The 24,456-nt window shown below is 41.3% G+C and overlaps 1 protein-coding gene across 2 annotated transcripts in view; it reads right to left on the bottom strand.

The window, feature by feature from the left end:
• MBOAT1 (membrane bound glycerophospholipid O-acyltransferase 1) overlaps window positions 1–24,456 on the bottom strand; it is a 120,677-nt gene that overhangs the window by 29,049 nt on the left and 67,172 nt on the right. For both annotated transcript variants that reach the window (XM_082637521.1, XM_082637520.1), the window contains exons 5-6: window positions 2,684–2,739; window positions 590–644 (exon numbers count right to left, since the gene is read on the bottom strand). In XM_082637521.1, coding sequence (XP_082493647.1) covers window positions 590–644; window positions 2,684–2,739 — 111 coding nt within the window. The remainder of the gene's footprint in view (window positions 1–589; window positions 645–2,683; window positions 2,740–24,456) is intronic.

The following is a 24,456-nucleotide window of genomic DNA, read 5'->3' as shown; positions in this document are numbered from 1 at the left end:
ACCACTCTCCCCCATGTGCTACCCCATAAGCCATTTCTGCTCCTCTGTCAGTGTTATTCTCCTACTTTAGACGGCCTCCCTTCCTCTCCGATACCCATCCCCTTTCTACTACACATCAACACTGGCCGAAGTCCACCTTCAGCCTTCAGCTTCCTCCTTCATCCTATTCGCCAGCCCATATTTATCTCTCCAACCCCACTTCCTATCTTTTTTCATGCCAGAATAATCATACTGATAGGCACTGATAATTAACTGTTTCTTGACAACCCTCAGACACATGCCCAATAAAAATAATTTTGGAATAAAGAGAACAACCCCACTGAAGGAGAATCCTGTAAAACTAACAAAATACAGAGCCATTTACCCTTTGATCTAGCGCTCTCAGTTCTGGGAATCTATCCCACAGCTATACCCAAACCTATTTAAAATGACCTATGGACAAGGTTATCATGGCTTACCATTTATAAGAGCCAAAGACTGGTAGACAACCCAAGTGTCCATCAATAGCAGATTCATTCAATAAACAACATTAAGGAAGATCTCTGGATACTGATACCCAAAGGGCTCAAGAATATATTGTCAAACTTACTTTACAGCAAGCCGATGTTGCTCAGTGGAAAGATCTTCAGCCTTCCGACCTAATCCTATGAAAAGAAATATTGAGAAATAAGATGTTTTAAGTGAAGTAGATAACTAAATCCTTAAAGAGGCTTATAAAAACTCATTTGAAAGAAGTGATTCGTTTTTGTTTCATCAATCATAAGCAGTCCCCGTTCTCCGTTTTTTTCAATGGATCAAAGGGCTGCCTATAAGGACACGTGTGAGGAAGAAAGTCTCTATAGGTTCTTATGAAGAGGGGAGAATTCAGGGGTTACCCCGATTTAATTCACACAGTATGAACATGGATCCCAGAGAACCCTTCACACCTCATACACTCCTTACCACACTGTATACATTTTCATTGCTCCATGAAAGACATAAGCCTGCCTTTGTAGCCTGCACCTGCCTAACTTTCTTCCTGATTATGCTGGGTGCAGATACCTGGTATAAGCTGGGAATGCAATGGAATGGATGGGGAAAGGAATAGGGGACTTTCCTCTTCCAAAGAAACAGGAAACGTAACCCTGAATGCACGGAAAACACAAAAGAATTATCAAGAGGTTTTTCTTCTTTTAAAACTCATCCATGCCAGAAAAACTCCCAACCAAATCACATTTGTGCTTCCTATAAAATCTGTATGTTAACTAATAGTCAAGGAAACCGAACTGTCATCTTAAGAACAGAAGAAGTCGACTTTAAAACTGTATATCCAGCTAAGACTGATTAGGGTTACCGACCGTCAAGGCAACTCAAAAACATGCCTAAGAGAAGACAGACTGTTTCTGGAACTTACTTGCCCCTCCCACACACAAGAAAAAAAAAAAGGAAAAGGCAAATAAACATTTTGCTGCATGTAAGGGATGTTCCAAAAAACAGGGTAAACTGAGAATGCTTTGAAAAGTAAATTTAGGCAAAAAGCCTGTGTATTAAAAGCAAAACAAAACCAAGAAGCAATGTTAATTAAAAAAATCACACTTTTTTCTAAGATCTTATCAAATAGTACAGCTCTGGCAATCCCAGGAATTAAATTGATTTTAGCTATTGACTTACAGTGCTAATGTGAGTCTATAACGACTACCAAATAGTTTTCAGGTACAAAAATATTGACCAACTCACCCCATTTTGCCCAGGACTTTGCCAATGTGGGCACTAAAAATCTCATATCCTGGGAAGCCTCTGGGTTCTGGGCAAACCAGGACATTTGCTCACCCTAGAAAGACTCCATCCTCAGAATAAAATTACTCAGTTCTCTACAGAATGACTAAATCACCAAGTATGAACTAGGAATAAACAGGGTCAAAATGAAATTAAATCAGCTCCCCAGCTGTAAGGAAAAACAGGAAGACTCACTAGCAGAGACTAAATCTTCCCAACCCGTCAACACGTAAAGAAGTTTCAACAGTCGGAAAGCATTTGCCAGAGCCGTACAGATCCGCAGAGGATACCTTTACTAATTGCACCTGGCATCTCTTAAGCCCATGTTGAAACCTTCCACATGGATGGAAGGGCCATCCTCCTTTCCTGGAACCCAGTATTAACAGTGGAAATAATCACACTTTCTGGCCATTACCAGGAAGGGCCTGAGCAAAGAAAATGTTCAGTTTTATATAAAGAAAAGATTCTTTTTCTTCCCAGCTTTTTATAGGGTTGGGCTAATCTCATTAGGTAATTTTACAAGCCCCCGCACCCCAAAAAATGGTTAACTAGCCAATGCTGTTTAACATTTTATTACCTCATGAGCTTCTCAGAGATTAAACCAAAGAAAAAGGATTCCATTTCTTCTGAATGGATTTGGAAATGGAGGGCAGAGAGCACCATACATTAACTTAAATTTAAAACACTGTAAAACTAAACAGAAAACCCACCATTCTCAGTACAAACACTTTAGCCAAGACTACGGATTCAGCAGGGAAATGGTAAATAATAGCTGGGAAAGTAAAAAGCTATGATTAAAGTGGGCTGCAAATTTTTTTGCAAGATCTGCCAGCCCTTGTCTAACTTTTGGAATTTGTGTACAGTAGAAAAGAAGAGCTCTGAAGGTCAGGCTCACTCTTAGAACCAAAAGGAGGGCTGTTTTTCTCACCGTCATGAACTTGGAATGCCAAGGTTGTGATCTTCTGAGTGACAATCATCAAAGGCCTAAAAGGAAGATAGAAAACAATCAAGATTGGCAGGACTGCCACTGGAGAAAACATTTATTCCATTTCTGGGCATGGTAGTGTTTCTTGAAGATTATGAAATAAAATACAAAAACACAGAATTCAAACAATTTTTTTCCCCTTCCAAATCACTTTAAATAAGTAGATAGGCAACAGTGAACAAGATCACCGTAGAAACTCCCTCTTGTGTTCTTACGCAAAGCTAAGTTCTAGGACCAACACTGCCAGCGTCGCCTGGAGCTTATGAGAAACACAGACTCTCACACTCCATTCCCAACCCAGAAAGTAAGAACCTGCATATTCACAAGATCTCCATGGAATTCAAATGCACATTTAAGTGTAAGCAGCACTGGTTTGGGAGGTAACCTAATCCAGAGCCCTGGTTCCACCTGGATGGATATATATTTTGGCTTCTTCATGCTAATATGCTCTAAAATGCTTTGTTCTATTTAAAGGCAATTCTTTCATGCACACATAGTAAAAGATACATTTGTAAAATATAGCTGCCTGTAAATAAACCATTTAGTGACCAAAAAGAGCACCAATCTTATTGTGAAAAAAGCCATCAAATACAAGCCTAAGAAGTGACACCCATGTCAACAAGCATGTCAAGATAATTCAGTGTATACCTATATCCCCATATATATGTATACGTATAGCTGATTCACTGTTATACAGCAGAAACTGACACAACATTGTAAAGCAGTTATACTGCAATAAAGATGTTAAAAAAATCACACACAAAAAGATAATTCAATGGAAGCAATAGTCTTTTCAACAAATAGTGATGGGACAACTAGATATCCACATAAAAAGCATACAAAAAGTAACTAAAAATGGTTCAAAGACCTAAATGTAAGAGCTAAACTAGAAAACATAGGCATAGATCTTCATGACCTTAGATTTGGTGATGACTTCTTAGATGTAACACCAAAATCACAAGTAACAAAAGGAAAAGATAGATTAAATGGATATCATTAAAGCTTAAAATTTTGTGCTTCAAAGGACACACACAATCAAGAAAGTGAAATTCACAGAATGCATGAAAATATGTGCAAATCATATATCTGCTGAGGAACTCATACTAGACTAAAGAACACTTCCAACTCAATAATAAAAAGACAAAAGTAACAATTTAAAAATGGCCAAAGGATCTGAATGGACATTTGTATTAAAAAAAGATATACAAATGGTGAATAAGCACATGAAAAGATGCTCAGTAGTAATCAACCATCAGAGAAATGCAAATCAGAACCACAATGAGATATGACTTCACAAGCACTAGGATGACCAGAATCAAAAAGACAGATTGTTTTGGCCACAAGGTGGAGAATTGGAACCCTCATACATTACTGGTGGGAATATTAAATGGTGCAGCTAGCTGAGAAACAGTCTGGCAGTTCCTCAAAACGTTAAACATAGAATTACCACATGACCAAGCAATTCCACTCCTAGGTATATACCCATGAGAAATAAAAACATGTCTACACAAAAACTTGTACATACATGTTCAGAGCAACATTATTCATAACAGCCCCAAAAGAAATAACCCAAATGTCCATCAACTGATGAATGGATAAATAAAAGGTGATATGTCCCTCTAATAGAATATTATTCAGCAATAAAAACAATAAAGTACTGATACATGCTACAACATGGATAGACCTTGAAAACACTATGCTAAGAGAAAAAAGCCAGACATAAATGGCCACATATTGTATGATTCCATTTATATGAAATATCTAGACTGGGCAAATCCACAGAGAAATGGATTGCTGGTTGCCTGAGTCTCGGGGAATTGAGAGGAAATGAGGAGCGATAGCTAATGCATACAGGTTTCTTTGGGTTGGGTGGGTGATGAAAATGTTGTAAAATTAACTGTGGTAAAATGGTTACACTCTGTAAATTCACTCTGCGTATGTGTTAAAACCTGCTGAATTGTATACTTTAAGTGGGTGAATTGCATTGTATGTGAATTATATCTCAATAAAGCTGCAATTAAAATGACACCTGAAAACTGAACAGCTACACGTAAAAGAATGGAACGAGAACATTCTCTAACACCATACACAAAAATAAACTCAAAATGGATTAAAGATTTAAATGTAAGGCCAGACACTATAAAACTCTTGGAAACATAGGCAGGACACTCTCTGACATAAATTGCAGCAAGATCTTTTTTGATCCACCTCTGAGAGTGATGAAAATAAAAATAAACAAATGGGACCTAATTAAACTTAAAAGCTTTTACACTGTGAAGGAAACCATCAATAAAACAAACAGAAAACCCACAGAATGGGAGAAAATATTTGCAAGTGAAGCAGCTGACAAGGGATTAATCTCCAAAATATACAAATAGCACATGCAGTTCAATAACAAAAAAACAAACGACCCAATGAAAAAATGGGCAGAAGACCTAAATAGACAATTCTCCAAAGAAGACATACAGATGGCCAAGAGGCACATGAAAAGATGCTCAACATCACTAATGATTAGAGAAATGCAAATCACAACTACAATGAGGTATCACCTCCTACCGGTTAGACTGGCCATCATCAAAAAACTCTACAAACAATAAATGCTGGCGAGGGTATGGAGAAAAGGGAACCCTCTTGCACTGTTGGTGGGAATGTAAATTGGTACAGCCACTATGGAGAACAGTATGGAGGGTCCTTAAAAAACTAAAAATAGAATTACCATACGATCCAGCAATCCCACTACTGGGCATATACCCTGAGAAAACCATAATTCGAAATGATACATCCACCTCAATGTTCACTGCAGCACTATTTACAATAACCAGGACATGGAAGCAACCTAAGTGTCCATCGATGGAGGAATGGATAAAGAAGATGTAGTGTGTACATATATATATACACACACAACACACACACACACACACACACACACAATGGAATATTACCCAGCCATAAAAAAGAATGAAAAATGCCATTTGCAGCAACGTGGTTGGACCTAGAGATTATCATACTGAGTGAAGTAAGTCAGACAAAGACAGACAAATATCATATCGCTTATGTGTGGAATCTAAAAAATGGTACAAAGGAACCTATTTACAAAACAGAATAGAGTCACAGATGTAGAAAACAAACTTGTGGTTACGAGGGGAGAAAAGGGAGGGAGGGATAAATTGAGAGGTTGGGTTTGATATATACACACGACTATATGTAGAACACATAACTAATAAGAACCTACTGAATAGCACAGGGAACTCTATTCAATACTCTGTAATGACCTATATGGGAATAAAATCTAAAAACGAGTGGATATATGTGTATGTATAACCAACTCCCTTTGCTGTACAGCAGAAACGAACACAACATTGTAAATCAACTATACTCCAATAAAAAATTAATTTAAAAAAAGACATCTGTTTTTCCAATCACCTAGCCTAGCTTAGTATCTTTAATAGCTCTATCCTCACCCAGTGAGACGAGATAAAATCCCACTGCCCAACTACCCTACTTTCCTTCAAACCTTCTAAGTTTAGCCTGGTATCTGATCTCCATTCTCATAGCTTCTTATTGAATTTGCTATCTCTGAGCCGTATGGACTGATGACTCATTTACATAGAAAGCTGAGGTTTGGTCAACGTCCTATGACAGCATTCCTGGGATGAACCTAGGATGCCGCACAGCCTCTGTGCCGTGAGCTCAGGCCACGCCCAGGTGTGGCAGGATGGGATCAGACGCAAACCATCTTTAGGCCAAGGCTGATGTGTCCACTGCACTCGGCCATCTCTTTGTGAGTCCATTTTAATTCCTCTCATTCTCATTTCCATTTTCCATCTCTTTAAAATAATAAGCATGTAATATTTTAAACTGTCAATATAAACTAATAAGATAAACTATTTTAAAGAAAGTGTCAACAAATGCCCTTTGAAATCTTAACACCTACACCCAACTTTATATCTTATTTGTAAAAGTCCAGTGGCCAACGTTTGAAACAAGATTCCTAATGTGTAAGGCGAAGAGAAGGAGAAGTGATTTGTCTGACTGCGGAAGGAGGGGTGACTTGCGCTCCAGGACTGGGGAGAAGTGGGGGGTAGCAGACAAGGGAGCCCCCAAAGTGGTCATTCTAGGGCAGCAAGACATGCTCACAGCTGACACTAATTTTGACCACTCTCTTGTATAGTGAAAAAAATAACTGCTTCCAGAACACCGAGGTTTGGGTCCTAGAAATAAGGATTACATCAAAACTTTCTATAAGAGCAATTTCGTCTTACAAATATATAACTTCACAGCTCATCTTCTTGATATTCAACCTCTGACCCAGAATGTATAACAGATGCCGAGAGCTGTTCTTCGTGAAAGGGACTTACACTAAGCATCACATTCAATGTAGTTGCCAAATATGACTGTTTTTGTTTTCAAAGCCTCTTTGTGCTTTTTTTTCCTGTAAGACTGTAAGCCTGAGGAATCAGTAATAGGACTTAAACTCCCAGCCTTCTTTACACAAAGTCCAGCACAAATTTTTTGTGTTTTGAGACACACATTCTGGTGACCATGCAATTTGCAAACCAAGTTCCTACATTTGATTTAATTCACAACTTCATTTTAAAAGGGTCTAAAACATTGGTATATCCATAAAGGAAATGTGTCATGGAATTAGCCTGACCTTCAGCCTCTAGAGAAATGTAACATTTGTCTTCCTCTTTCTGGGGTTAGATTGAATGTATTCCATAATTAGGCACATGTTCAGCAAAGCATTTAGAGTCTATTCACAGAAGTGGTGGGCATGAGAAAGCACCTTTCAGATTGGCTGCTGGGGTTGCGTAACTGACTGGCTGCAGCCTCTGATTCCACCACCTTGCTGGTGCTCAGCCCACGCCTCCCTGAGGCTGCGTCCAGCCAATGACTGAGCACAGCAGGGTAGCCACGCCCTCCAGACCAGGCGTGGTGCTCCTCAGCCAGGGAATTCCAGCTCGAGGACTCATCCTTGAACTCGCTGAAACAGGCTCAGAACTGCACTGCAGTCCAAGACCTCCCTTCTTTCCTTCCCTCTCCCATCTCAGGGGTGAGACGTGCATTTTAATCTGATGGCTCTCCCAGCCTCATCCAGTTGCCTCCCTGTTTTCCCTCACAGGCATTTCACCCAACAAATCTCATACATCTGTATGAGACGCACCTTGGCGTCTGCTTCTCAGAGAACCCAGACTAATGCAAGACACACTACTGAATATCTAGATCAATGTAAATAAATAATAATTAGTCCATGTTCAATCTGTACCTTTGGGCCTATGTAAGAACCACATTGTTATCCTTCTTTAAGGGAAAAAACTCTCCCTTTTGGGGGAAAAAATAAGAAGCTATGGATCAAATTTTGTTACCCATCATCTAGACTATACTTTTAATAATATATTGTTTCTGTTTTAAACATCTGAAGAAGTTTCTAGCAACTTAAATAAGAAGTGACTCACACATGTGACCATGGGCTTATAAAACACAACATACTGACAACTTGCAGAAAAGGAAATGGAGTTAGACTCCTCCTACATTCTTACTTTTCTGTGGGTGTAAGGAAGAGCGCCATACGCTCCTGCACAGAGGAAGTCCATTCTGAACGCTTTTCACTGATCAATTTATTTAAACCGATGGGTAGATCAGATGCCAAACTCAGACTGCACAGCTTACTGAGATTTCAGAGTCAAATCCATAGAGTTACCGACTTAGGATAAAACTCAAATACCGGGACTTCCCTGGTGGCACAGTGGTTAAGAATCCACCTGCCAATGCAGGGGACACGGGTTCAAGCCCTAATCCGGGAAGATCCCACATGCCGCGGAGCAGCTAAGCCCGTGCGCCACAATTACTGAGCCTGCACTCTAGAGCCCATGAGCCACAACCACTGAGCCCGTGTACCACAACAACTGAAGCCCACGTGCCTAAAGCCCGTGCTCTGCAACAAGAGAAGCCACCACAATGAGAAGCCCGCGCACCACAACGAAGAGTAGCCCCCTCTCGCTGCAACTAGAGAAAGCCTGCACACAGCAACAAAGACCCAACGCGGCCAAAATAAATAAATAAATAAATATATTTTAAAAAACACTCAAATACCATCGATGTTGCATTTCAATCAAAACATAATATAATCTAAGACGTGTTTGTTGGTCTGTGATCGGAATTCATGCTTTTTCCGGCAAAAATACAAAACCCAGGAGATAGAAGCACATACTACAAGCACATGAAGGACACAGAAAGGCTCCTTGATGCAGCCAAAGGACTTCCTCAGGACAATGAGGCCTTAGAAGCTTAGATGTACTCAGATTATCCACCCCCTGAGAAGTAGCCCCTGTCCTTGGATTTTTACACACTCACCAGTCAGAGGCTCTGCCCTTGAATCTATGGGAACCATCTGACCAATCGGAAACCAAGGTTTGAATCTAGCAGGGTTGAGATGGGGCCACTTCTCTTTTGTCCTGTGAATTTTTTTCATGATAAAAAAAAAAAAAAGCTGAAGAAAATTTTTTCTTCCTGAACCTAAAATTATTAGTCTAATTTGGATAAAGAAATATAGGGGGAAATAAAGTATGGGGAAAACAGGCAGATGGAGATATGTTTAGAGTAAAAAGAAAGAACTATGCCACTCTGCTCTCCCCACCACACACACACACACACACACACACACACACGCAAAATCAATGCCTTCTGATACAGATTTCAGGCAATTTACCAGTAGTGGTACCCATTCATCCATTTCCATTTCCCATATCAACTCCCAACAAAAAATAACCTGTTTTTAAAACACTAAGCAAAACTCTGTTCTGAGCAGTATTCCAGTATTACCTACCTATTTCACCTTAAGTGGTTAAGTTCTCTGTCCTGGTAAAGCTAGGATGGAACAATGAGATGATGCAGTCATCAGTTAGAGGTGTCAAAAGAGCCAACCAATCACAGCTGGCTGGACAGCATCAAGCCAAATCTGACATTCACGGATCTTATTTTCCCTAACAGGTAATTTTAGGCGCAAAAAGTTATACTTTATATTTTCATCAATTCTTTGTTTATAATACAAATCCACTTAACAATGCATACATACTAGGAAAGCAAGGAGTCAGGCCAGCAAGAAGTCTGACAGGATGGGAGAATCCAAGTACAACAAACTGCCAATCAACTGCAATCTAGGACAGGGCTGGATCTTGCACAACAACTAGGGGCACCAAGATACAATGCAAACTGCAGCCCGTGGCCCAGACCCAAGAGCTGAGGGACAGACAGGAGGCTGTTGCTTTTGCCCCTCCAGTATCCCTCTGCTCCCTGGATTACTGAAGAGGGGGGTGATGATATTATACCTTCAGTACAATGCTCCCAAACTCCTATCAACTATGCCAGCCTGGGGGAAGAAAACAAGGGACTCCTGGAGTCACAGCAAAGAAAGGACATGGTTCCACCAGGCTTCCTAGGGCTGCAGATGAAGGCAATGGAAACTCCTCTGAACTCACTTCAGAGTTCACTGGTATCTGTTCAGACCCATCTAATCTCTATACTTTGGCACTCAACAACAACAAAATCACCAGCTCTCCATTTTAACAGGAATCCACCAGATATGCTTGGTATAACTTATACTCATGTCCTCAGAATTATATTCCAAGTGATGGTGCTAATTACTGGCAAGCTGGCAGCAGACTGAAGGAGAAACATGAAATACGCTAATCTGGAAATCTCTTTGCAAATCTCTTCTTTTGTTCATATTATAGAACCCAGTTATTTGCACATACTGGGCTGGTTAGGTAGGGTGATCAGGATATCATAAACCAACAGAGGAAAACATCTCGCCTGGAACAATAGGGCAATGATCTCCACTACTCCAAGGGATGTGAGCAAGTGATACTTCTAGAATGCCCAACAGGATAACCAGGAACACAAACGACTATTGTTCCACTGGTGTAGGCTGCAGTTCACCATGATATGCATGCATAGTATGCTTTCAAATATATTTAAATAACATTTAGAATTTATTATTATAATCATATAAAATAATAAAACAATGATTAAAATCACCAATAAAGACCACCCCCCAACCCCAGACAGAATCACTGTCTTAGCATTTATTATTTCCTTCCACTCTTTTTTCTACACATGTCCACATTCATAAAAATGGAATCTTAATACATGTATTTGTTTTGTGGTTTTGATTTTCCATTATATTGTAAGCATTTTCCAGTGTCATTAAATATTCTTTGAAGACGTCATTTTTAATGGATGTATATTAGTACCATAATTTAATCATTCACCTCTTTTGGACGAATTAGGAGCTTCCAATTTTGCACTATTATTGACAACAGTTGAACACGTTTATGAATACATTTGATTTCCTTAAGGTAATTCAGTTCCGAGGAATTTATCCTATTATAGGATATAAACTTTAAAAAAATTCTTGCTTAAAATTTATGGCTAACATGCCTTCCAAAACGGTTGTCCCAGTTTATACTCCCACTAGCAGCGTATGAGTTCTCACTTCATAATGTTTTCAAAAACACATGGGTAGGGCCTCCCTGGTGGCGCAGTGGTTGGGAGTCCGCCTGCCGATGCAGGGGATACGGGTTCGTGCCCCGGTCTGGGGGGATCCCATATGCCGTGGAGCGGCTGGGCCCGTGAGCCATGGCCGCTGAGCCTGTGCGTCCGGAGCCTGTGCTCCGCAATGGGAGAGGCCACAGCAGTGAGAGGCCCGCGTACAGCAAAAAAAAAAAAAAAAAAAAAAAACACATGGGTAACTCAAATTGCCAACATGATGGGAGAGCAATTATCTGCCTGAATCTGGCCTCGCCTGCAAAAAGAATTAAGGTTCCTTCTTGCTGCTTCCCTCAGAAGAAAACTCGATTTGCACCCTTCTGTGAGCAAAAAGGAATCAGTTCACTATCACCAACTTAAAAGGAATCAAGTATCAGCTTTATTACAAGCAGTTGTTGAGCTTCCCCGGGAAGAACAGTAAATGTTCCAGTATTGTTAATAACCCCTATTCACAGAGAAAACACGGAGGACACTGGCTTCTACATGTATTGATACAAACTACATTAGCAGCACTAATAAAAGTGTATCTTGGGCTTCCCTGGTGGCGCAGTGGTTGAGAGTCCGCCTGCCGATGCAGGGGACACGGGTTCGTGCCCCGGTCCAGGAAGATCCCACATGCCGCGGAGCGGCTGGGCCCGTGAGCCATGGCCGCTGAGCCTGCGCGTCCAGAGCCTGTGCTCCGCAATGGGAGAGGCCATAACAGTGAGAGGCCCGCGTACCACACACACAAAAAAAGTGTATCTTGTGTGTCATCCTCACCATTTAACATCAGTCTTGATTACTTTCAGAATGGTAACAAAATTGCGAGGCCCAGAATCATCTGAAGTACAAGTTTATGTGCTCCCCCCAAATTAAAAACATATATATGTCGTTGGACACAACACTAACATAATCCAATCCTGTTCAATTCCTGTCTGTGCTCTTACTCTAAATAAGTATGTTAAGCACATAGGTTCACATGCATGCTCAAAAGAGAATAGCTATCACATCAGGCTGCTTTAAAATGCCAAGTTCAACTTCAAATCACTGCTTGATTCCTCAACAAAATCCTAAATAAGATTTTTAGGGTGAAAGAAATAGTAGTGTTAAACAAATTCCATTCTGAAGGAGAACTGGTGGTTGCTTGCATGTCTTAATGAGACTAGACACTGGAAAAGAATCTCCCTTATTGACCATTTGTGATTTAAAACATCTTGTCAATTTCAGTACGTACCCCCTCCATTTATGTTTCTGACATTATCCAAGAAGATGGATTTATATCAGTGAGGCATTGTGCATTTATGGTGACAAGAAAAAAAATAATTCTGCTGCTTAATAATGCCCTATAATTTTTTTTAAAAAGACATTCCCTCCAAGAACTGGATAAAGTATGGTCAGTCCACAATCAGGGATCTAAATCACATTCTACTTACAGGAGCAGACACATTTTTGTTGTATCCTTTCTCAAACAAAAGTGTCCTTTCTCGTTCAAACAGTCTACACTTCTGTGTGTAAAGTCAGAGATTTCTTAATACAAGAAGATCCAAAAAATGCCAGAGAACAAACATCACCTAAGGAAATTTATCATGACTATGCACATGCCACTGAAAGTGGAATGGACAGGAACTGATTTCCAACCTCCCCTGCTGTCAAACCCCAAATCCACCCCATTTCACAAGCACATGACTGTTTTCCCTTTATTTGCTCTTTCTTTTTTCCTTTCGGTAACTTTCCACAGTCCTGATTATATTAGAAATGACATAACAATCATTCACGAGTTTACAGGGGTTTTTTTGTTATTTTTGTTTGTTTGTTTGTTTTTTTGCGGTACGTGGGCCTCTCACTGTTGTGGCCTCTCCCATTGCAGAGCACAGGCTCTGGACGTGCAGGCTCAGCGGCCATGGCTCATGGGCCCAGCCGCTCCGCGGCATGTGGGACCTTCCCGGACCGGGGCACGAACCCGTGTCCCCTGCATCGGCAGGTGGACTCTCAACCACTGCGCCACCAGGGAAGCCCCACAAGTTTACAGTTTTATGGACAAAACCACTGGAGGAGGAGATGTGACGAGAGCAGAGTGAAACGTGGAGAGTGGAGGCAGGACCAGGACCAGGGGACAGCTGTCGGCTCATCAAAGGGTATGGAATCATGTAAAAATGGGTATTCATTTCCTAGAGCTGCCATAACAGATGACCACAAATTGGGGGGCTTAAAACCAGAAACGTAATGTCTCACAGTTCCGGAGATCAGAAAGTCCCAATCAAGGTGTTGGCAGAGTTGTTTTTTTCTGGAAGCTCTGAAGGAGAATCTGTTCCATGCTTCTTCCTAGCTTCTGTGGCTGATGGCAATCCCTGGAGTTCCTTGGCTTGTAGCTGTATCACTCTTATCTCCACCTCCACCTTCACGTGGCCATCTTCCCTCTCTGTGTCTGTCTCTCTCATGGCCTTCTTAGAAGGACACCAGTCATAATGAATTTAGGGCCCACCCGAATCTAGTATGCCCTCACTTTAGCTAGTTACATCTGCAAAGGTCCTATTTCCATATAAGGACATATTCTGAGGCTCCAGGTGGACACGAATTTGGAGGAACATGCGTCAAGCCAGTACACAATGACATGCTCACATCTGGCCTTCCTATACAAACCTGAAATAGGTAACTACATTCATTCCACAGTCTTTGGTCACCTCTGTCTCCTATAATTGTGCCTTCCATATATAGGTTCTCAGTCAGGTCTGCTGAATGATGAATGAATGAACCTTTCAATGCAGGACCAAAGCTCTTCCTTGGAGTATGGATCTGATCAATGGTGGCTACTCTCTTATATAAACCCCATCCACTATCTCCAGAGTTGTTTCCTCTAACAAGGATTGAGAAGGTAAAAGGAAGTAGAGATGCTTGCAGAGCAATCTGAGTGCAGCATTTTTACTTTGTATAACCCTCCCTCAGATCCTTTCGGCTTTCTCAGCCACATTACATTTAATTCAACCACTATTACTGTTAATATACTAAACTTGCTTTGGTGGCTTTCCAAAGGACCCTATCTAGATTTAGAGAAACCACTCTCTCTCCTTTCACATCCATATATAATCAGCTTATTTATAATAAGTACAAACTGGAATAAACAAATTTGGGGATAAACACATGACACTACCTAAGCGTACAAATCAATGGATGAGGGCAGAAGTGCTCATGCTCACCACCTACAAACACTCCGTGCACTGGGGTCTCTGTGAGTATGGTTCACGGGTAATGGGCAGCACCAGCCAGTGAAAGCAGATGAGAGGCCTCCTGCTACACAGGTCCAACTGCAGGGACTCACGAGATGGAAGGAAGTGGGCGGGGGAGGGAGGAGGCGGCCGGCAGGGAAAGCTCTGTGAAGCAGTAATCTTTGAGCTGGGTTATAAAAAGTGAAGTGAGAGATTTCCACGCAGTTAAGGATGGAAAAGGGGCTTCTAATCAGGGGAACGAGGAAGGCAGAGGCGCAGAGACATGAACTAACCAAGCGCACGCACAGACCCTAAGCTTTTCTGCGTCGCTGCCACCTGCAGTGCACACAGGGAGGCGATGCAGCAGAGGAAGCAGGTCCAAATCACCATTGGCTTGGATACTCCAGAGAGCATAGAGTGGAGGAGAGGTGCAGGATGGCAGGAAAGATGGCCAGTTAGGACAGGTGCAGACATGGGGATCAGGGCGGTGGCAGCGGGCATGAGTGGCAGTGGACGGATTCGAGGGACTGCCAGGCTGCTGACATGAGAATGTGGGTGGCAGGGAAAGGAAGGTGGCTTTCTGGGACCTCCACAAGCACCTCACATCTCTGTGCTCCTGCAGAGCTATTCCCTTTGCCAGGAATACCCCTCCTCCTGCTAAAAGGCACGGTGTCTCTGACACCTGGCACTGTGCATAGCATATTGCAGACTAAAAAACTGTTGTAGAAATGAATGAATGAATATACACCTGTGTCCTAAAAAGAAAGATGATATAGATGAGAAACAAGTAATAATCTACTTTAGGCTAAAGTCAGAGTTTTTTGTTCAATATCCCAACCAAATATGGCTGGAGGGGCTGTTTAATTGAGGCTCCTGGAAGCATTAAAAAAAAAAAAAAGGACTGACAAATACTAGAGTATTTAACTCATTCCTTTAGTGAACATCTATGAAGAGCCAGGAACTCTTCTAAGTATGGCGGATGGGGTGGGGGGACCCAGTCCTGAAGTTGAACCAAAAAAAATAAAGTTTCTTGATTAAACACTAGGGGAAGTTATGACCACCATTTAAGACTACTTTTGAGACTTCCCTAGTGGTCCAGTGGTTAAGATTCCACCTTCCAATGCAGGGGACACGGGTTCGATCCCTGTTTGGGGAACTAAGATCCCATCTGCTGCAGGGCAATTAAGCTGGCACGCAAATATTGACCCCACACACCACAACCAGAGACCCCACATGCTGCCACTACAGAGGCTGCGCGCTCTGGAGCCCACGCGCCACAACTAGAGAGAAGCCCACGCACTGCAGAGGAGGATGCGTGCCACAACTGAGACCCAATGCAGCCATAAATAAATAAATAAATAGTTTAAAAAAGGGGGCCTTCAAGATAGTGGAGGAGTAAGACATGGAGATCACCTTCCTCCCCACAAATACATCAAAACTACATCTACATGTGGAACAACTCCTACAGAACACCTACTGAATGCTGGCAGAAGACCTCAGACCTCCCAAAAGGCAAGAAACACCCCACGTACCTGGGTAGGGCAAAAGAAAAAAGAAAAAACAGAGACAAAGAATAGGGACAGGACCTGCACCTTGGGGAGGGAGCTGTGAAGGAGGAAAGGTTTCCACACACTAGGAAGCCCCTTCGCGGGCGGAGACTGCGGGTGGCGGAGGGGGGAAGCTTCGGAGCTGCGGAGGAGAGCACAGCAACAGGGGTACGGAGGGCAAAGCGGAGAGATTCCCGCACAGAGGATCGGTGCCAACCAGCGCTCACCAGCCCAAGGGGCTTGTCTGCTTACCCACCGGGGCGGGTGGGGCCTGGGAGCTGAGGCTCGGGCTTCAGAGGTCAGATCCCAGGGAGAGGACTGGGGTTGGCTGCGTGAACACAGCCTGAAGGGGTTAGTGCGCCACGGCTGGCCAGGAGGGAGTCCGGGAAAAACTCTGGCTCTGCCTAAGAGGCAGGAGACCATTGTTTCAGGGTGCACGAGGTGAGGGGATTCAGAGCACCGTCTAAACGAGCTCCAGAGACGGGCACGAGCCGCGGCTATCAGCGCAGACCCCAGAGACGGGAATGAGATGCTAAGGCTGCTGCTGCTGCCACCAAGAAGCCTGTGTGCGAGCACAGGTCACTATCCACACCTCCCCTCCCGTGAGCCTGTGCCGCCCACCACTGCCAGGGTCCCGTGATCCAGGGACAACTTCCATGGGACAGCACACGGCGCGCCTCAGGATGGTGCAACATCCCGCTGGCCTCTGTCGCCACAGGCTCGCCCCGCATTCTGTACCCCTCCACCCCTCTCCGAGTGAGCCAGAGCCCCCGAATCAGCTGCTCCTTTAACCCCGTCCTGTCTGAGCAAAGAACAGATGCCCTCAGGTGACCTACACACAGAGGCCGGTCCAAATCCAAAGCTGAACCCCGCGAGCTGTGCGAACAAAGAAGAGAAAGGGAAATCTCTCCATGCAGCCTCAGGAGCAGTGGATTAAATCTCCACAATCAACTTGATGAACCCTGCATCTGTGGAATACATGAATAGACAATGAATCATCTCAAAATTGAGGTGGGGGACTTTGGGAGCAACTGTAGACTTAGGGTTTGCTTTCTGCATCTAATTTGTTTCTGGTTTTATGTTTATCTTAGTTTAGTATTTAGAGCTTATTATCATTGGTAGATTTGTTTATTGATTTGGTTGCTCTCTTCCTTTTTAAATTTTTTTATATATATATTTTTTCCTTTTTCTCTTTTTGTGAGTGTGTATGTGTATGCCTCTTTCTGTGATTTTGTCTGTATAGCTTTGCTTTTGCCATTTCTCCTATGGTTCTGACTGTCCGTTTTGGGGGGGTTTTTTTAGTATAGTTTTTAGCGTTTGTTATCATTGGTGGATTTGTTTTTTGGTTTGGCTGCTCTCTTCTTTCTTTCTCTTTCCTTTTTTTTTATTACTTTTTTATTTGATTTTGATTTTATATTTTTATTTTTTTGTGGTGTGTGGGCCTCTCACTGTTGTGGCCTCTCCCATTGCGGAGCACAGGCTCCGGACACACAGGCCCAGCAGCCATGGCTCACGGGCCCAGCCGCTCCGCAGCATGTGGGATCTTCCCAGACCGGGGCACGAACCCATATCCCCTGCATCGGCAGGCAGACTCTCAACCACTGCGCCACCAGGGAAGCCCTATTACTTTTTTATTTTTAATAATTCTTTTCTATTTTAACAACTTTATTTTATTCTTTCTTTCCCTTTATTTTTCTTTTCCTTCCTTCTTTCTTTCTTTTCCTTCCTTCTTTCTTTCCCTCCCTTCCTTCCTTCCTTCCTTCCTTCCTCTTTTCTCCCTTTTCTTCTGAGCCATGTGGCTGACAGGGTCTTGGTGTTCTGGCCAGGTGTCAGGTCTGAGCCTCTGAAGTGGGAGAGCTGAGTTTAGGACATTGGTCCACCAGAGACCTCTCGGCCCCAAGTAATATCAAACAGCGAAAGATCTCCCAGAGATCTCCATCTCACGCTAAGACCCAGCTCCACTCAACGACCAGCAAGTCACAATGCTGGACACCCTATGCCACACAACTAGCAAGAAAGGAACACAAACCCACCCATTAGCAGAGAGGTTGCCTAAAATCATAATAAGTTCATAGACACCCCAAAAAACACCACCAGAGATGGTCCTGCCCACCATAAAGACAAGATCCACCTCACCCACCAGAACACAGGCACCAGTCCCCTCCACCAGGAAGACTACACAACCCACTTAACCAACCTTTGGTGTCTGCCTGGGAGCAGACACCAAAAACAACAGGACCTACGAACCTGCCACCTGCTAAACAGAGACCCCAAACAGAGTAAGTTAAGCAAAATGAGAAGATAGAGAAATACACAGCAGGTGAAGGAGCAACGTAAAAACCCACCAGACCAAACAAATGGAGAGGAAATAGGCAGTCTACCTGAAAAAGAATTCAGAGTAATGATAGTAAAGATGATCAAAAATCTTGGAAATAGAATGGACAAAATACAAGAAACGTTTAACAAGGACCTAGAAGAACTAAAGAGCAAACAAACCATGATGAACAACAAAATAAATGAAATTTAAAATTCTCTAGAAGGAATCAATAGCAGAATAACTGAGGCAGAAGAAGGGAAAAGTGACTTGGAATATAAAATAGTGGAATTTACTGCAGAGCAGAATGAAGAAAAAAGAAAAAAAGAATGAAAAGAATTGAGGACAGTCTTAGAGACCTCTGGGACAGCATTACATGTACCAACATTTGAATTAAAGGGGTCCTAGAAGAAGAAGAGGAAAAGAAAGGGACTGAGAAAATATTTGAAGAGATTATAGTAGAAAACTTCCCTAATATGGGAAAGGAAATAGTCAATCAAGTCCAGGAAGCACAGAAAGTCCCATACAGGAAAAATCCAAGGAGAAACACACCAAGACACATATTAATCAAACTATCAAAAATTAAATACAAAGAAAAAATATTAAAAGCAGCAAGGGAAAAACAACAAATAACATACAAGGGACTCCCCATAAGGTCAACAGCTGATCATTCAGCAGAAACTCTGCAAGCCAGAAGGGAGTGACAAGACATACTTAAAGTGATGAAAGGAAAAAACCTACAACCAAGATTGCTCTACCCAGCAAGGATGTCATTCAGATTCGACGGACAAATTAAAACCTTTACAGACAACAAAAGTTAAGAGAATTCAGCACCACCAAACCAGCTCTACAACAAATGCTAAAGGAACTTCTCTAAGTGGGAAACACAAGAGAAGAAAAGGACCTACAAAAACAAACTCAAAACAATTTAAAAAATGGTAATAGGAACATACATATCGATAACTACCTTAAAGGTAAATGGATTAAATGCTCCAAGCAAAAGACATAGACTGGCTGAATGGATACAAAAACAAGACCCATACATATGCTGTCTACAAGAGACCCACTTTAGACCTAGAGACACATACAGACTGAAAGTGAGGGGATGGAAAAAGATATTCCAGCAAATGGAAATCAAAAGAAATCTGGAGTAGCAATTCTCATATCAGACAAAATAGACTTTAAAATAAAGACTATTATAAGAGACAAAGAAGGACATTACATACTAATCAAGGGATCAATCCAAGACACGATTGTAAATATTTATGCACCCAGCATAGGAGCACCTCAATGCATAAGGCAAATGCTAACAGCCATAAAAGGGGAAATCGACAGTAACACAATCACAGTAGGGGACTTTTAACACCCCACTTTCACCAATGGACAGATCATCCAAAATGAAAATAAATAAGGAAACACAAGCTTTAAATGATACATTAAACAAGATGGACTTAATTGATATTTATAGGACATTCCATCCCAAAACAGCAGAGTACACTTTCTTCTTAAGTGCTCATGGAACATTCTCCAGGATAGATCATATCTTCGGTCACAAATCAAGCCTTGGTAAATTTAAGAAAACTGAAATCGTATCAAGTATCTTTTCCAACCACAACGCTATGAGATTAGATATCAATTACAGGAAAAAGTCTGTACAAAATACAAACACGTGGAGGCTAAACAATATACTACTAAATAACCAAGAGCTCACTGAAGAAATCAAAGAGGAAATCAAAAAATACCTAGAAACAAATGACAATGAAAACATGACGACCCAAAACCTATGGGATGCAGCAAAAGCAGTTCTAAGAGTAAAGTTTATAGCAATACAATCCTACCTCAAGAAACAAGAAAAACCTCAAATAAACAACCTAACCTTACACCTAAAGGAATTAGAGAAATAAGAACAAAAAACCCCCAAAGTTAGCAGAAGGAAAGAAATCATAAAGATCAGATCAGAAATAAATGAAAAAGAAATGAAGGAAATGATAGCAAAGATCAATAAAACTAAAAGCTGGTTCTGTGAGAAGATAAACAAAATTGATTAACCATTAGCCAGACTCATCAAGAACAAAGGGAGAATACTCAAATCAATAGATTAAAAATGAAAAAGGAGAAGTAACAACTGACACTGCAGAAATACAAAGAACCATGAGAGATTACTACAAGCAACTCTATGCCAATAAAATGGGCACCCTCAATGAAATAGACAAATTCTTAGAAAAGCACAACCTTCCGGGACTGAACCAGGAAGAAACAGAAAATATAAACAGACCAATCACAAACATTAAAATGAAACTGCGATTAAAAATCTTCCAACAGGGGCTTCCCTGGTGGCACAGTGGTTGAGAGTCCGCCTCCCGATACAGGGGACACGGGTTGGTGCCCCGGTCCGGGAAGATCCCACATGCTGTGGGGTGGCTAGGCCCGTGAGCCATGGCCGCTGAGCCTGCACATCCAGAGCCTGTGCTCTGCAATGGGAGAGGCCACAACAGTGAGAGGCCCGCATACCGCAAAAAAAAAAAAAAAAGAAGAAGAAAAATCTTCCAACAAACAAAAGCCCAGGACCACATGGCTTCACAGGCGAATTCTAACAAACATTTAGAGAAGAGCTAACACCTATCCTTCTCAAACTCTTCCAAAATATAGCAGAGGGAGGAACACTCCCAAACTCATTCTACGAGGGCACCATCACCCTGATACCAAAACCAGACAAAGATGTCACAAAAAAAGAAAACTACAGGCCAATATCACTGATGAACATAGATGCAAAAATCCTCAACAAAATACCAGCAAAAAGAATCCAACAGCGCATTAAAAGGATCATACACCATGAGCAACTGGGGTTTATCCCAGGAATGCAAGGATTCTTCAATATACAGAAATCAATCAATGTGATAAACCATATTAACAAATTGAAGGAGAAAAACCATATGATCAACTCAATAGATGCAGGAAAATCTTTCGACAAAATTCCATAGCCGTTTATGATAAAACCCCTCCAGAAAGTAGGCATAGAGGGAACTTACCTCAACATAATAAAGGCCATATATGAGAAACCCCCAGCCAACATCGTTCTCAATGGTGAAAAACTGAAAACATTTCCTCTTATATCAGGAACAAGACAAGGTTGCCAATTCTCACCGCTACTATTCAACATAGTTTTGGAAGTTCTAGCCACAGCAATCAGAGAAGAAAAAGAAATAAAAGGAACCGAAATCGGAAAAGAAGAAGTAAAGCTGTCACTGTTTGCAGATGACATGATACTATACATAGAGAATCCTAAAGATGCTACCAGAAAACTACTACAGCTAATCAATGAATTTGGTAAAGTAGCAGGATACAAAATTGATGCACAGAAGTCTCTTGCATTCCTATACACTAATGATGAAAAGTCTGAAAGAGAAATTAAGGAAACACTCCCATTTACCACTGCAACAAAAAGAATAAAATATCTAGGAATAAACCTACCTAGGGAGACAAAAGACCTGTATGCAGAAAATTATAAGACACTGATGAAAGAAATTAAAGATGATATAAGGAGATGGAGCGATATAGCATGTTCTTGGATTGGAAGAATCAACATTGTGAAAATGACTATACTACCCAAAGCAATCTACAGATTAATTGCAATCCCTATCAAACTACCAGTGACATTTTTCACAGAACTAGAACAAAAAATTTCACAATTTGTATGGAAACACAAAAGACCCCGAATAGCCAAAGCAATCTTGAGAATGAAAAATGGAGCTGGAGGAATCAGACTCGGTGACTTCAGACTACAGTACAAAGCTACAGTAATCAAGACAGTATGGTACTGGCACAAAAACAGAAATACAGATCAATGGAACAGGATAGAAAACCCAGAGATAAACCCACGCACATATTGTCACCTCATTGTTGATAAAGGAGGCAAGAATATACAATGGAGAAAAGACAGCTCTTCAATAAGTGGTGCTGGGAAAACTGGACAGCTACATGTAAAAGAATGAAATTAGAACACTCTCTAACACCATACACAAAAATAAACTCAAAATGGATTAAAGACCTAAATATAAGGCCAGACACCATCAAACTCTTAGAGGAAAACACAGGCAGAACACTCTATGACATACATCACAGCAAGATCCTTTTGACCCACCTCCTAGAGAAATGGAAATAAAAACAAAAATAAACAAATGCGACCTAATGAAACTTAAAAGCTTTTGCACAGCAAAGGAAACCATAAACAAGATGAAAAGACAGCCCTCAGAATGGGAGAAAATCTTTACAAATGAAGCAGCTGACAAAGGATTAATCTCCAAAATATACAAGCAGCTCAATATCAAAAAAACAAACAGCCCAATCAAAAAATGGGCAGAAGACCTAAATAGACATTTCTCCAAAGAAGATATACAGATTGCCAACAATCACATGAAAGGATGCTCAACATCACTAATCATTAGAGAAATGCAAATCAAAACTACAATGAGGTGTCACTCCACACCAGTCAGAATGGTCATCATATAAAAATCTACAAACAATAAATGCCAGAGAGGGTGTGGAAAAAAGGGAACCCTCTTGCACTGTTGGTGGGAATATAAATTGATACAGCCACTATGGAGAACAGTATATAGGTCCCTCAAAAAATTAAAAATAGAACTATCATACAACACAGCAATCCCACTACTGGGCCTATACCCTGAGAAAACCATAATTCAAAAAGAGTCATGTACCACAATGTTCATTGCAGCTCTATTTACAATAGCCAGGACGTGGAAGCAACCTAAGTGTCCATCAACAGATGAATGGATAAAGAAGATGTGGCACATATATACAATGGAATATTACTCAGCCATAAAAAGAAACGAAATTGAGTTATTTGCAGTGAGGTGGATGGACCTAGAGACTGTCATACAGAGTGAAGTAAGTCAGAAAGAGAAAATCAAATACCATATGCTAAGATATATATATATGGAATCTAAAAAAAAATGGTTCTGAAGGACCTAGGGGCAGGACAGGAATAAATACGCAGACTTAGAGAATGGACTTGAGGACATGGGGAATGGGAAAGGTAAGCTGGAACGAAGTGAGAGAGTGGCATGGTGTATATATATACACCAGCAAATGTAAAATAGATAGCTAGTGGGAAGCAGCCACATAGCACAGGGAGATCAGCTCGGTGCTTTGTGTCCACTTAGAGGGGTGGGAGAGGGAGGGTTGGAGCGAGATGCAAGAGGGAGGAGATATGGGGATATATGTATATGTATAGCTGACTCACTTTGTTATACAGCAGAAACTAACACACCATTGTAAAGCAATTATACTCCAATAAAGATGTTAAAAAATATATTAAAAAAAAAACAAGGGATTACAATTAATCCTCTAAAGGACACATGTATGTTATTGTTAAAAATAAAATAAAATTACTTTTAATGCTATAACTTCATGACTATATTGTTATCTTTGTTGCTGCCATATCTTCCATATTTTGTTAGCAGTAAACATTGTTAAAAAGTAAAGAAGTTTGTGAACATGTTTCAGAGAAATTGAAAAATTATGCTCTACAATCTGAGAGGAAAGGAATAAAGAAAGGAGGCAATTCAAAGAGAAAAAGGTAAAATCGAAAGGGCCGAGGGTAAGAGGAACCGATGTCCAAAAAGCTAGTCTGAGACCAAACTATGGTCATGGAAATCCCAATGCAACAGTTTTTGTGTCCCAAACAACACTTTGCCTTCTGAAGCCTCTTCACAGTGGGACAGTTTAGTTGCACAACTTGCAAGGTTCACACCAATGGGCAGTAATTTGTAGCTCTTTATTTCATTGACTGTTCTCTACCGACTCATCCAATGAAAGGCAATTCAACCTGAGAGGAGAACCCAGCTCTCCCTGACTCCAGGCTGCCTGTGGAGACCAGGACCAAACTCCTAAGGAAGTAACATGGATAATATACAATGTGTCATGAGGAGTAGCTCTGCTCTAGTACCCATTACTCAAGATTCATAAAAAGTTGCTCCTAAATGAATACCAACAGAGCAATAGAATTTTCACTGATCCACCACCGCCTTCACCCAGTGACCAGTCAGGAGAGGGGTGGTCCCCAGGTTAAGGCTATGGTAACAGACAAAATTTTTAGAAGTATGGAGA

This window comes from Mesoplodon mirus (genome assembly GCF_964341445.2).
Source record: "Mesoplodon mirus genome assembly, chromosome: 12".
Classification (NCBI taxonomy): domain Eukaryota; kingdom Metazoa; phylum Chordata; class Mammalia; order Artiodactyla; family Ziphiidae; genus Mesoplodon; species Mesoplodon mirus.
Note: the sequence above shows the minus strand (reverse complement) of the source record. Positions and strands in the feature narration are given on the sequence as shown.